Source organism: Marmota monax, unplaced genomic scaffold, assembly GCF_021218885.2.
Source record: "Marmota monax isolate L192 unplaced genomic scaffold, Marmota_monax_Labrador192_F-V1.1 WCK01_AAM20220418_F8-fsc00040, whole genome shotgun sequence".
NCBI lineage: Eukaryota > Metazoa > Chordata > Mammalia > Rodentia > Sciuridae > Marmota > Marmota monax.
Window position 1 is genome coordinate 2636431 of NW_026692782.1, and position 14483 is coordinate 2650913.

At 33.1% G+C, this 14483-nt stretch overlaps 1 protein-coding gene across 11 annotated transcripts in view; it reads left to right on the plus strand.

Moving 5' to 3' along the window:
- Window positions 1-14483, plus strand: part of Nek1 (NIMA related kinase 1) — a 175592-nt gene that overhangs the window by 53658 nt on the left and 107451 nt on the right. For all 11 annotated transcript variants that reach the window (XR_009227055.1, XM_046447807.1, XM_046447809.2 and 8 more), the window contains one exon: window positions 10402-10504. Coding sequence is in view for 10 of the 11 variants with exons in the window: in XM_046447807.1 (XP_046303763.1) it covers window positions 10402-10504 (103 nt within the window). In the remaining variant the exon portion in view is untranslated. The remainder of the gene's footprint in view (window positions 1-10401; window positions 10505-14483) is intronic.

The window sequence follows — 14483 nt, forward strand, 5'->3', positions numbered from 1 at the left end:
CTCCTGTGTTATCTTCTAGGAATTTTTATACTTTTGTCTTTTACATTTAAGTCTATAATTAATTTTGAATTTTTTTTACACAGTACCTTTATTTACTTATTTATTCACTTATTCATTTATTTATTTATTTTTATGTGGTGCTGAGGCTTGAACCCACTACCTCATATGTGCGAGGCAAGCGCTCTGCCACTGAGCCACAATCCCAGCCCCTTGAATTAATTTTTGAAAGATCTAAGGCCTGTGTCTAGATTCATTTTTTTTTTTTTTTTTTGCATGTGGACATTCATTTGGTCCATAGCATTTTTTGAAGAGACTATTTATGCTCCCTTGAATTGACTGTGCTCCCTTGTCAATGATCAGTTGACTCTGTTTATATGGAATTATTTGAGTTCTCTTCTTTGTCCCCTGATATATTGTTGTTAATTTTTCACCAATACCACTCTGTATTGATTACAGTAGTGTGTTAGTCCACTTTTCCTTGCTGTGATCAAAATAGCCAATGAGAACAACTTGGGGAAAAAAGAGTTTATTTTTGGCTCATGGTTTCAGAAGTTCAGTCCATGGTCAGCTGACTCCATTCTTCTTGACAGGGGAAATAGGAAGGAGCCTGTAGCGAAAAAAAAATCTTTCCAGGTCATGCCTTTAGGACCTACCTCCTCCAGCTGTGCTATACCTGCCTACAGTTACCACCCAGTTATTCCATCCAAACTAGGATGGACTGATAAGATTACAGTTCTCCTAGTCTAATCATTTCACCTCTGAATATTCCTGGATTGACACAGGAGCTTTTGGGGGGGGGCACCTCATATCCAAATCATAACAAGTAGCTTTATAGTAAGTCTTAAAGTCAGATAGTTTTAATCCTCCAACTTTTTTTTCCTCTTTCAATATTGATTTGGCTATTCTAGTTTTTTCTCTCTATATAAACTTTAGATTAGTTTGTCAATATCTACAAAATAACTTGCTGTGTTTTTTATTTAGGTTGTGTTGAATCTATGGATCAATTTGGGAAGAATTTACATTTTGACAATATTGAGTCTTTTTGTTCTTCTGTTGTACCTGTATTATCTCTCTATTTAATTCTTCTTTGAATTCATTAAACTGTTTCAGTTTTCCTCATTTTCCTGTGTATATTTTTTTCAGACTTATAAAATACAAATTAATTTTTGGGGGTGCTGGTGTAAATGGCAATATATTTTTAATTTCAGATTCCACTTGTTCATTGCTGATTTGTAGGAAAACAGTTAACTTTTGCATATTAATATTGTATCCTGGAACCTTGCTACAATTACTTATTAATTTCAGGGGGTATTTTTTGTCAGTTCTTTTGGATTTTCCACAGTTATGCCATCTGTAAACAAAACCAGTTTTATTTTATTTTAAAACAATAACAAAACCATTTTTATTTCTTCCTTTCCAATCTCTCATCTTTGTCTTATTCCTGACCTTAACAGGAAAGCTTCATGTTTCTCACCATTAAGTATGATGTTATATTTTGATTTTTTATGAAGTTGTAGGAAAAAAAATTGCATTTTTTTTTTTTTTTGTTAAATGCGTGTGGGATTTTGTAAAATTTTTTGCATCTATGCTCATATGCTCATATGACTTTTCTTTAGTTTGTCAATATGATGGATTTTATGTATTGAACTATTCTTGCACATCTGGTATAAGTTTCACTTGGTCTTGATGCTGCTATATGTTGTTATACTTGTTGTAATTGACTTGTTAATATTTTATGGAGGATTTTCATACTTATATTCATAAAAGATATTGGCATGTAATTTTCTTATGTCTTCAAAAGTTTTGGTAGTAGACTAATACCTCATGGAATAAGTTAGGAAGTATTTCATCTACTTTTGTCTTCTGAAAGAGTTACAAAATATTGGTATAATTTCTTAAAAATTTGATAAAATTTAGCATTGTTCCATTTGGACTGGTATATTTTAGAAAATTATTAATAATTGAATCAGTTTCTTTAATGGATATGGGCCTATTTAGGTTGTCTGTTTCTTATTGAGCAGATTGTTTTTTGCAAATCCGTTCTTCATGGAACTAGTCTGTTTCATCTACATTAATCAAATTTGGGTGCATAGTTCATAATATTTATTATTCTTTTAGTGTGTATGAAACTGTAATGATGTCATTTTTCATTTAGATGTTAATAATTTATGTCCTTTTTTTATTCTTAGCCCTACTAGAGACTTATTGATTTGATTGATTTTTAAAATAACTAACTTTTGGTTTTATTGATTTTTTTTTTCTGTTGACTTCCTGTTTCCAATTTTATTGATTTGCTCTAATTTTTATTATTTCTTTTTCTCTACTTACTCTGGATATAATTTACTCTTTTCTTTCTGATTTCCTAAAGTGGAAGGTAAGAAAATTGATTTTAAATCTTTCTTTTTTTTTTAACCTAGCTAGATTATTTTTTTTAAATAGTTACACATGATAGTACAATGATCTTGACATACCATACATTTGAATCAGATGGAGTATAATACACTCATTTTTCTGAGTGTACAGGTTGCAGAATCACATTGGTCATACAGTCACATATATACATACAGCAATAATAAAGTCTATTTTATTCTGCTGTCCTTCCTTCCCCCCTTCTCCCCTCCCATCACTTCTCTCTACCCAATCTAATGTGACACACTTCTTTTTTTTTTTTTCCCCCTTACATCGTCATATGTATTCTGTATTACGATAAGGGTCTCCTTCCTTCTTCCGTGCAGTTCTCCTTCTTCCTCCCTTTCCCTCACACCTCTCTTCCCTATTTAGTGGTAATCTTCTCATGCTCTTCTTCCCTACTCCATTTTGAGTCACCCCCCTTATATTAGAGAAGACATTTGGCATTTGTTTTTTAGGGATTGGCTAACTTCACTTAGCATAATCTGCTGTTTTTTCTCAGCAAGAGAAATAATATATGAGGTGAATAGGGAGCCTACATCCTGGGAACAAATTTTTACCCCTCACACATCAGATAGAGCTCTAATCTGTAGGGTATACAAAGAACTTAAAAAGTTAAACAATAAAAAATCAAATAACCCAATCAACAAATGGGCCAAAGATCTGAACAGACACTTCTCAGAAGAGGATATAAATCTTTCTTCTTTTCTAATAATATGCACTGAGTACTAAAAATTTCGCAATAAGTCCTGCTTTTGTTGAATCCCACAAATTTTAATTAGTTGTGTTTTTATTTTCATAAAATTTCAATTAAATAATTCAAATTATTTAAAAATTTCTTGGGGCTGGGGTTGCAGCTCAGTAGTAGAGTACTCACCTAGCATGTGTGAGGTACTAGGTTCAATCCTCAATACCACATAAAACATAAATAAATAAAATAAAGGTATTGTGTCCACCTACAATTTAAAAAATTTTTTTAAATTTCTTTTGGGATTTCTTCTTTGATCCCAGTGTTGTTCAGAAGTGTGTTGTTTAATCTCCACATATTATGGATTTTCCTGTTTCTGATATTGATATCTAGTAATTCCATTAAGTCTAAGAGCAGATGTGTAAAAATCTATTCTTTTAAATTTGTTAAGCTTTGTTTTATGGCCAGAATGGGGTCTCTTGGGCATGTTCATATGGCCTTGAGAAGAATGTGTATTCTATTGTTGAAGTACTCTATAAATGTACATTGAGTTCAATTATACCTTACTAATTTTTCTGCTTACTAGATCTGTCCATTCGACAGAGGGATAATAATGTCTCTAAGAGTGAATTCATCTTTTTCTCCTTGCACTTTTATCAGTTTTTGCCTCACATATTTTGATGCTTTGTTGTTAAGTATATATATATTAAGAGTTGTTATATCTTCTTGAAAAATCATGCAATATACCTCTGTGTTGGTCAGCTCAATACTGTGACCAAAATACCTGACAAGAATACATAGAGGAGGAAAGTTTATTTTGGGCTCATGGTTTCAGAGGTTCAGTTCATGGTCAGCATCTCCATCATAGCAGAAGGGCACGGTGGAGCAGAGCTTCTCAGCTTATGACAGCCAGGAAGCAAAGAGAAAACAGGAGAGCCAAGGACAAAGTATATAATAGAAATAAACCTGTTGGAAGAGGCTTTGAAACTATGAGTTCTGCATCCCTTCCTTGGCCCTTTTTCAGATAGCATTACCAAAGGGTTTGTCTGGCATCCTTCATCACTCTCACCATTACCACTATCATCATCTAAGATGGAAGATGGTTTTTTAATCCATATATTAATAATGATCAGATATCAACAAAATCTTTATCTTTGCCAGCAAAACCATTCTGTTTTATTTGGGTGGCTGTAACAGTCTTTTTTTTTTTTTTTTTAACTTTTTAATATTGAGAAAGAAGTCAGACTTTTTTCTTTCATCATTTTTTTTCTTTCTTTCTTTTTTTGGTAAAGGCCTGCTCTGTACCAGACCATTTTTATCATTTCTTTTATCAATATATATTCCAGCAGGTTGTTAGGAAAAAATAATTTTATACATTAACAATCTGAAACGTATCAAAGGATTTGCTTCTTCCTGAAAACTTGTAAATGAAAAAGTAGAAAATCCTTCAAACTACTTATTTTCTTGCTATAAAATGTTCTTATTGCTCATACTTTACAATAATTGGTAAGAATGATTTAACTACTATGTATATGATATTCTTTTAATCTCATACTTCCTAATATTTATTGTCTCATATTTACATGTACAGTGTAATCCTTTTTGACTATCGTGGATTAGTAATTTTCAGTACTCCAAACTTAAGCTATTGACTTGTCCCTTAATATTTTGGGTTTTTGGTTTTGTTTTTATTTTTTGTAGTTATGGATGGACAGAATGCCTTTATTTTGTTTGTTTATTTTTTGGTGCTGAGGATCGAGCCCTGTGCCTCACACATGCTAGGCAAGTGTTCTGCTGCTGAACTGTAGCCTCAGCCCAGTATTTTGTTTTATTCAGAGGCATTTTATTTTATTTTTCATCCTCTCATCCTTAAATTTCCTTTTAATATTGTTTTCTTCGTTAAGTTCAAGAATGTTCATATATTTCCGTTTTTAAAATGTCAGCAGCTGACTACTTTCTCATCATTCTTACAATTCTTAACCAAATGTTCATTTATATTGAGCCTACCTAATCTGAAAATCCAAAATCTGAAATGCCCCCAAATCTGAAACTTTTAAAGTGCTGACATGATGCTACAAGTGTAAAACTCCAAACCTGACATCATGTGACAAGTCATAGGCACACTAAAAATATTGTATGCGGTTATCTTCAGACTGTGTGTATAAAGGATATATGAAACAAATGCATTTGAGTTTAGACATGGATCTTATTCCCAGACATCTCATATAATATATATGCAAATATTCCAAAATTTGAAAAGATACGAAATCTGAAACATTTCTCTTACCAGACATTTCAGAAAAGGACTACTCAACCTGTACTTTTTTCTCTCCCTTTGCCTAAGGAAAAAGAAAACTCAAAGGAAATACATAAGTGACTTTTTGTCTTGTTTATGTGTTTGCCAAAGTGATTAGGATAGTTCTAGAAATACTGGAATGTGTAGGGAAGATATTAGGAAACAAGCAGAAGCATCATTCCTGATCTCTACAGAGAAAACCACTGGAGGACTTGGGTCTAGTTTACATGCATTCTTTTTACATATTTCTCACCTATAGTGGAAGTCAAATCACATGTTATATATCTTTTTAAATTTAGCATTCATGTTACCATATTTATTTCTCTTGTTAAAAATTGTTTTCAAGTATTAATGTCATGTAAAATCTCAATTTCTTAATGTACTGTAAATTTTCTAACAAATTCCCTAGTACAACAAGTTGAAGATATTTCACTTTTTAAATTATTTTTCTGTCACATTTAATTCTTCAATTTTCATTACTTCTGTGTAATAGAATCTTAAAAGTATAGTCATTGGATTAAAGGATTAGGTCAATTATGTTCTTGAAGATTCTAGAAAGAAATGTTGTTATATGTGCCTATTATATGCCATCTAATCATTTATGATAGTGTCCATTTAGCTGCCCTCTGACCAGTACCAGTAACTTCTTAGAAACTAAAGAAGTTTTTTGAAAGTATCAAATTTAAATGCAAAGTAGTACAGAAAATGAAGTTTTCTCTGCAATCTGAACTTGTTACATAGTAGGATAATGACAAACTGTATACCTATTTGAATAGTGATGATGGGAATGATGATAATAGTAAAAAGCAGCAGCTTTTTAATCAGGCTCCCATGGCAGGACCTGTTCTAGTAAAAAATATATATATATATAGTCAATGCTGATGATTCATTGGATTCCATGTTTGTGAATATGCTTACTGTTAGAATTTCTTTGTAACCCTAAAATCAGTGCTTGCAGAACTTTCATGGTCATTTGTGGCCCAATGCAGAACTTCAAGAACTTTGGCCCAATTCTCATGTTCCCAATTAAGGTTTAACTAATAAAATGTACTCAGCCTTCTTGTTTCAGCCTTCATACTATAAACAACTGTCATCTATTTAGTTCCACAAATGGAAAAACTGGGTGCTGGTCACATAGAAGAGGAATTAGACTTCTTTGTATTTCTGCAAGATAGAATAATTATGACTAAACAAGGAGAGAAATAGATTTTAGTCCATTATGAAGGCTGTTCAGGACCTGTGTGGAATTTAATGTCTTCGAACTGGGAATATGAACCAGAGATTTAAGTGACAGGACATTTAGATGGTAATATGAGAACACTTTATTCAATGGAAAGTTCAACTAGTAAATACCTAAGGTTTCTCCATTCTGAGTGTTAACTCTTTGGTCTTTTTTTTTTTTTTTTCAATCTTGTGAGGTTGCTCCGGCTGACTTTAAACTCCTGAGTACAAGCAATCCTCCTTTCTCAGCCTTCCAAATAGCTGTGATGACAGGTGCATGACACAATATCCAACATCTCTTATTCTTTTTGTGGCCATTTCTCCACACTGTCATAATTGGTTCCTATTGTAATACTTATGACATTGTCATTCCTAGTCAGTTCTTTTCCTTGATTCAAGCTTAATTGGCAAACAAATCTACAGTCATTAGGACTCTTTGAATTTTCTTCCCTCACAATTTTGGATCCCCCATATTTATTTATTTCTTCTTTTATGTTATTTATTTTCTTCTTCCTTTATTATCAGTAACTCTATCTAGTGCAGCTCTGTTTTTATCCATGCCTTAATGATCTTTTTATTAGCTTTTTAACGTTAAGACCTCAAACTATGTAAGACTACTTTATAGTAGTAGGGCCTCTTAACATTTGTTTTTTATAGCACTTTTACTTTTCCAAGTCTTCTTGTCTTGGAATTGAAATTGTTTCTTATCTTGAAATTTTTTTCATTTGAGTAAAACTGACTGTTACATTCCATCTGATAGACAATTTATGTCCCTTACAGAGAAGAGGAAGCTTAATAAATAAATCCTCTGCATCATTTTGTCTTTACTATTAACCCAATACCACCCAGTTTTTCTATTGTAACTATAGTTACTGCTTTTTCCTCTCAGATTATCTGTTACCTAGACTGCTGCCTATTTTTATGTTGTTTTTCACCTCTTAAAATGTTCACTTATAATTATCCTTTAAAAGTTTTACATTTCCCTTATCAGTAAAAATTTGAACAGTGAATATGAGGTATGACGTTTTCACCCAGATCTTGGTACTTCATGAATTTACAATGAGAAAAGGAAGAAAAATCTTTTTTACTTCTCTTTTCAGGACAAAAAAAAAAAAAGTTTGTCTTAGAATATATTTCTCAGCAGAATAATACCATACTTCAGTTGCTTCATTGTTTTATGTACCTTTTCCTGTTTATAACATTTATGGCCCATTTTAATGTCTTTGTATTTTACTATCCAAATTCCTAATTTCTTACTGTATACTTGTTTTATATAATGTTTATATTATCATTCTTTTATTAATTCAGATCAATGTTTTGCTGCTATTAAAAGCTATAATTTTGGATATAGTCCAATTTTTGTAAAAGAGCATTTGTATATGAATTCTTAATAGTTTTTAATGAAGAAAATGACTATTACTAAGTAAATTGACTCTTTATTTTCATGAGCCTAGCACATATCATAATTTATGCCCACAATTAGCAGTTTTACTACTTTAGAGAATAGTGAGAATACACAAGAATATGAGTTGTGAGTTCTTTTTGGTGTTTATAAAGTGGTAATCAGTAATACATATGAAAAGTACACTTTATTTACAAGTTTTTAAGCATAAATAGTCACAGAATTGGTTGAACCCTGGTTAGTTTTCATTTGTTGAACCAACCGTGCTTCCCAGAACTCTGTTTTATTTGTCTTTGTATCTTCAAAGACTAATAAAATATGGCAGATAGTTGACACTTAATAAATATTTGTTAAATAAATGAAAGTTAAAAAGAAATAGTGTTAAAAGGATCATTACATATTTTAAATTTGTATTTGAAAGCAGCCAGTAATATAAACTTACTAATTTGATCTAGCTTGGGAAATCACTGTTCAGTGAAACCACACAAATTGTATAAATACATAAAGCAGGTAGTACCATATATAAATAAATGATGTGAAAACCTGCAAATCAAAGCCATTACATGGATGACCAGGTTCTTGGTAAAATAATTTTGTGCAATTGCTATATTAACATATGCCAGTTAGAGTTTTAGACTGACAAAAGCTGTACATAGACAATGTCTTAGAATGGGAAATCAAATATGTTTTACTACTTTAAAGGTTAAAGAAGGAAGTCATTGCAGTTAGGATACATAGCAGAGATATCAGCTATTTTGTTTAATTGCTTGTGGTGGTCTAAGCTACCAGGACCACCAAAAAGAGGCTTACTGGAAATCATACAACTTCAGATGACATGTCTGAACAAGACCCCTAGTACTTTATCTGCACTCTTAAGGCTCAGGCTTATATAAATGGGACTGTGGCAAAGCAGAATACAGTTTTGCCTGGATATATGCAGAGATATGTTGTATTCAGCCCAGATATGCCTTATTAATCTCAGAGTATACAGTGTATAATATGACTGCTAGAGGATAGCACATGTACATTTCAGAGGCCTGAACAAATACTTATTATTCTCAACTTACTTGAGCTGTTGATGGCGTTGGAGAAATACATTTCTGATTTTATTGATGTGGAATTAGATTAACTATATAGAAACACCTGAGAGTTTTAGTAATAGGATCTTAAAACTGGCTATAGAAATTTATCCTAGAAAATTCCTATGATATAAATTTCATGAGAATCTCTTAAGTATCACATAAAGTAAATGAACCTTAGACCAGTATCATTTATAGCTATGTTAGTAGATTTTAAGTTTTTACAGCTCATTATTATATTTAAAATAATTTTATGTTTCATTTAGAAATGAAAACAGTGGTAAAGAAATTATTACTTGATGCATGAAAATGACAAGTGTTTAAATATTGCAGAAAAAGCATGATTTCATGTATACCTTATAGTCTCAAAAAGAGACTGCAGGAAGTTTATGTGCTGTACTTCAGAATCCAAATAGAAGCACAGCCAGTAATTTACTCACCTTTCTTCCTCATCTCCAAAATTAATCACAGTTGATACTGTGCTGTGAGTTCTAAGATTACTGGGGCTGTGTCTTACTTATTTTTGTGTTTTCCATATTTCACTTGATAACTGGTATCATGTAGTAGGTATTTAATAAATGTTTGTCATAGATATTTTTAAGTTTAACATGTTTATGTTCTCATAATTGTTTAAGGAAGACAAATGTAGGAATAAACTAGAGAAGATTGAAACAAATACATATGCTATTAATTTTTTCCCTAATCTATCCATTTTGCTTCACAATACTTACGATATTTAGGGAATTCATACATAGCTTTTGCTAAATATTTGAAAACTCACACTTAAATAAACTTTTCATTCTTTTTTATTTTTAATTGCTACTATGGTACTTTCATTTGACTTCAATACTGACTAAATAAAATTCTTACTATGTTTGATATTTCTAGAATAAACTTGGAAACTTGAAGAGTGTTTTGTAATACAGCCTAAAATAATATATGTGTGTAAGTAGAATAGCTGAATGTAAAAGAAACCTTCTTGTAAGGCTGGGAATGTAGCTCAGTGGTAGAGTGCTTACCTAGCATGCACAAGGGCTTGGGTAGAACCCCCAATACCTGAAGAAAGAAATCTTGTCAAGATTTGGAATGATAACATAGCTTTCACTTCTGTTCATAATAGTAAAGAGTGAGTTGAGGTAATAGCTACCAATACACATATAGTGATTTCTTCATTACAGAGAATTTTTATTTTACATTAATCTTTTCATATTCTGCAAAGAAATAAAAAGGTATTTAAGTATAAATTTTGGATTATTCAAAATATTTATTGTTCATAATTGTTGACTTTGTGATTTGTCCAAATTAGGCAAAAAGGGCAGCTAGATATAGAAAGAGCTAAGCAAGTGGAAGAATTTCTACAGCGAAAACGGGAAGCTATGCAGAATAAAGCCCGAGCTGAAGGACATATGGTACGATAATTTTTTTAAATTTTATATGTATTTATATGTGTATATATATATATATTTAGCTGATACTGTTTATTGTCAGACTTTCTGTGAGCCAACAAACAATTTCACAGTTGATCATAAGGTATAAGGCAAATTTTTTTTTAATGGGTAGACTTCATTGGCCTAAGTCTTTATAACTTTTCCATATCATCAGTAGGGTAAAACTAACCTGTCTCACGACGGTCTAAACCCAGCTCATGTTCCCTAGTAGTGGGTGAACAATCCAACCCTTGATGAATTCTGCTTCACAATGATAGGAAGAGCCGATATCAAAGGATCAGAAAGCCACATGGCTATGAACGCTTGGTAATTTTTCTGACACCTCCTGCTTAAAACCCAAAAAGGTCAGAAGGATCCTGAGGCCCCACTTTTACTGTCTGTATTGAAAATCAAGTTCAAGCGAGCTTTTTTCCTTCTGCTCCACGAGAGATTTGTGTCCTCCCTGTGCTCTCCAGAGGACACCTGCAGTAGGGTTTGACAGGTGTACCTACTGCCCCAGTCAAACTCCCCACCTGGCACTGTCCCTTGAGCATACAGCCTGACACTTGGCACCAGAAGTGAAAACCACCCCCTGGGGTGCGGTTTGCCACCCATCCTCGCCACCTCCCCTTCACTGGGTCAGTGAAAAAAATGAGCCGGGGTCGCCAGGTCCCTTCTCGGGACAGAGCTGCACCGGGAGTCTTCCACTTAGTCTGCACCTCTTATGTCTCTCCACCAAGCCAGACAAGCTCTACAGCATCGTCTTCCCCCGCTGATTCTGCCAAACCCGTTCCCTTGGCTGTGGTTACACTGGATAGGAGGTAGGGGCAGTGGGAATCTCCTTCATCCATTCATGCACATCACTAATTAGATGATGAGGCATTTGGCTACCTTAAGAGAGTCCTAGTTACTCCCCCCATTTACCCGTGCTTCATTGAATTTCTTTGGCATTCAGAGCACTGGGCAGAAATCACATTGTGTCAACGCCGCTGCAGGCCTTCGGGGATGGTATGATAATTTTTTGAAATTTTGAACATATTAATATTCAAAGTAAAGTTCTAGAATAATGTAAGTATAAATAAAAATTATAATCGAGAAGTCTATGCATAACAATAGGAAAGATATTCAAAATAATTTGCAGGTATAAAGTTCTGATATTCTAATTTTAACCTGTCTTTTGCTATATCTTTTAAATGAAGAGTGGCGTTATATTGTTACTTTGTTTTCTATTCTTTAAAAAGAGTGGAAGTGGGTATAATAACTCAGATATTCGTATTAGAGAAATAAGTTCTTAAATTGCTGGATTTCTCCCCAATATGTATTTAGTTTTAAATACTTTTTAGTGGCCAAGAATTGTTAGAAGAACAATGGGAAATAAATATTTGGGTAAATGTATGTTTAACCATGTATTTGCTCAAAAGCAATTGGAAACAAAATCATATTAAAGCCTTTGATTATGCAAATTAACTAAATTAAGTCATGTGTCCTAGAAAATATTGTTTCTGAATAATCATTTCAGTAGTTGTACCTGTTAATAATTTTGACTCATAGACGTGCATTTTTACCTTTTAAAAAAATAAAACAACCAATGATTGTTTTCTTTTTTTCCCAATTATTATTTCTCTCAGCTCAGCACCCCATGAATCATTACACTAATGTAGGAAATAGGCCAATTAGTTGATAACATATTTTGATTATACTTGTTAACATATCTATTGTAATAAGTTTATATTTGGTAACTTTGTAAACTTATTAGTAGAGTTATTCAATCTAAAATTTTTTCTTTGAAATCATATCCTAGGAAGATAGTTAAATTGTTAATAGTTACCCTCTCTATTTTTTTTATCTCTATTTTATTATTTGTTTTATTTTTATGTAGTGCTGAGGCTCGAACCCAGTGCCTTGCATGTGCTAGGCGAGTGCTTTACCACTGAGCCACAACTCAGCCTTTACCCCCTCTATTTTTAACACATATACTTCAGTTTGTTTTCCTAACATCTGGAATTAATCTGTATTTGTATCCTTCCTCTAGATAGTAGAAGAGAATCTCCTCCTGCCTTTTTCCTTTCTATCTCCTGGTTAATAACATTTGAAATTTTGATTGCATATTTTTATTTAAAATATTTTAAAATAAGTTTAGACTTATCAAGATTTAATCATTTCTTTCAACAGTCTCTTATATCCTACTATTCTGCCCTAGGTTTAGTTTTCTTCATGATTTATGTCTAAAAAAATATTCTGCCTTTGTTTTTGACAAGTTTTTTTTTTTTCTGGGCTTAGTTTTATAGGTTGAACCTTTTTTGTGTAAGTACTTTAAATATATCTCTCTACTTACCTACTTAACAGGGCATACCTCGTTTCTGAGGAAAAAAGTCTGTTGTCATTTTTTTCTTTCCTCTGTGTGTAATATTCCCTTTTTTTTACTTTTTGAAATTTTCTATCATTAGAAGCAATTTGATTATGATGTAGTTTGTGTAATTCTATTTATGTTTATTTTGTACCAAAGTTCATTGAGCTTCTCAGATCTTTGGGTTTAAATTTTTTATCAAATGGCCAGGCACTGTGGCACATGATTATAATCCCAGTGAGAAGGAAGGCTGAGGCCAGGAGGATTGCAAGTGTGAGACCAGACTGGGCAACTTAGTGAGAGCCTGCCTCAAGATTTTAAAAATGTAAAAGCTGGGGATATAGCTCAGTGGCAGAGCCCGTTGGTTCCATCCCTATTACCACTCCCCCCCAAAAAAGGGGGGTGAGAAAGAGAGAGGAAAGAAAGAAAAAGAAGAAGGAGGGATTGGGCTATGGGGATGGGAAGGACGGTAGAATGAGACAGACATTATTCTCTATATACATGTATGATTACACTACTGGAGTGACCCTGCACCATGTACAGCCAGAGGAATGAGGAGTTGTGCTCCATTTGTATACAATAAAAGTTTGGGATTATTAGGGATAATAAAACTTAATAAAAACTTAATATAAAGCTCACTCTAAGTTATCTCTAGATTAATTTACGGTTTAATGTTGCACCAGAATATGCACACTATTATATTAGAGTTCTCTAGAAAAACAGAAGCAATAGATGATATATTTATGTAAGAGATAATTTATTAGATTAGCTTCCATAATCACAGAAGCTAAAAATTTCCCAATGGCCTTCTGAGAGCTAGGAAAAGTGGTAGTGCGTCTGTTCAGGAAGCCAGAAGCCTCAGAAAAAGAGAGGTTGATAATGCAGTTCCCTCTCTGAGGCACAATCCTGAGAGTGCCCTGGAGAGTTACTAGTGTAAGTTCAAAGCCTCCATGACCCCCTAATTTATCATCCTGTATTCCTACAGAACCACGTTTGATACCAAAATCTGCAACCATCTCAAGCAGTAACCAAGTCTCTGGGACCGTGGCTGCAGCAGCCTCTGAGTGCTTAGGCAGCTGAGCATGGTGAAAAATTTCCTAAGTCCTACTGTGCAAGCATAATGCTCCCATGGCCTCCACACAAAGGAATTTTTTTTCTTTTACACCCTTGAGTCTGAGATGGATATGATCTTGCCAATTCATGAGATGCCTTTAAATCATCTTTTCCGTTTCTGGGTAAAGTACTTAGCATTTCTTTAGTGGCTGTAATCTCTTTAACAACCATGCCTTCCTTAGACCCAGTTTTGCTTGGCACTATTCTGGGGCCACACTCCAAGTTTTTCAAATCTTTCTGCTTTACTTTCTGTTCTTTATGATCACGATAAATTTGTCTAAAAGCCATCAGCGATATATACATTATAACCCCTAAATACTGTGCTGCCTTGAAATTTCTTCCACCAGATTAATTAGTCCACCACCTTTAAATTCAGCCTCACAGAAATTCTCCCGGGTTCTTACAGAGTCCTCCTCTGGAACCTTAGTCTTTATTGTCCACAGTCCTATTAGCATTCTCGTTCTTTTGAGCTCCCACTAGAATCACCTATTAAGCTCTGCT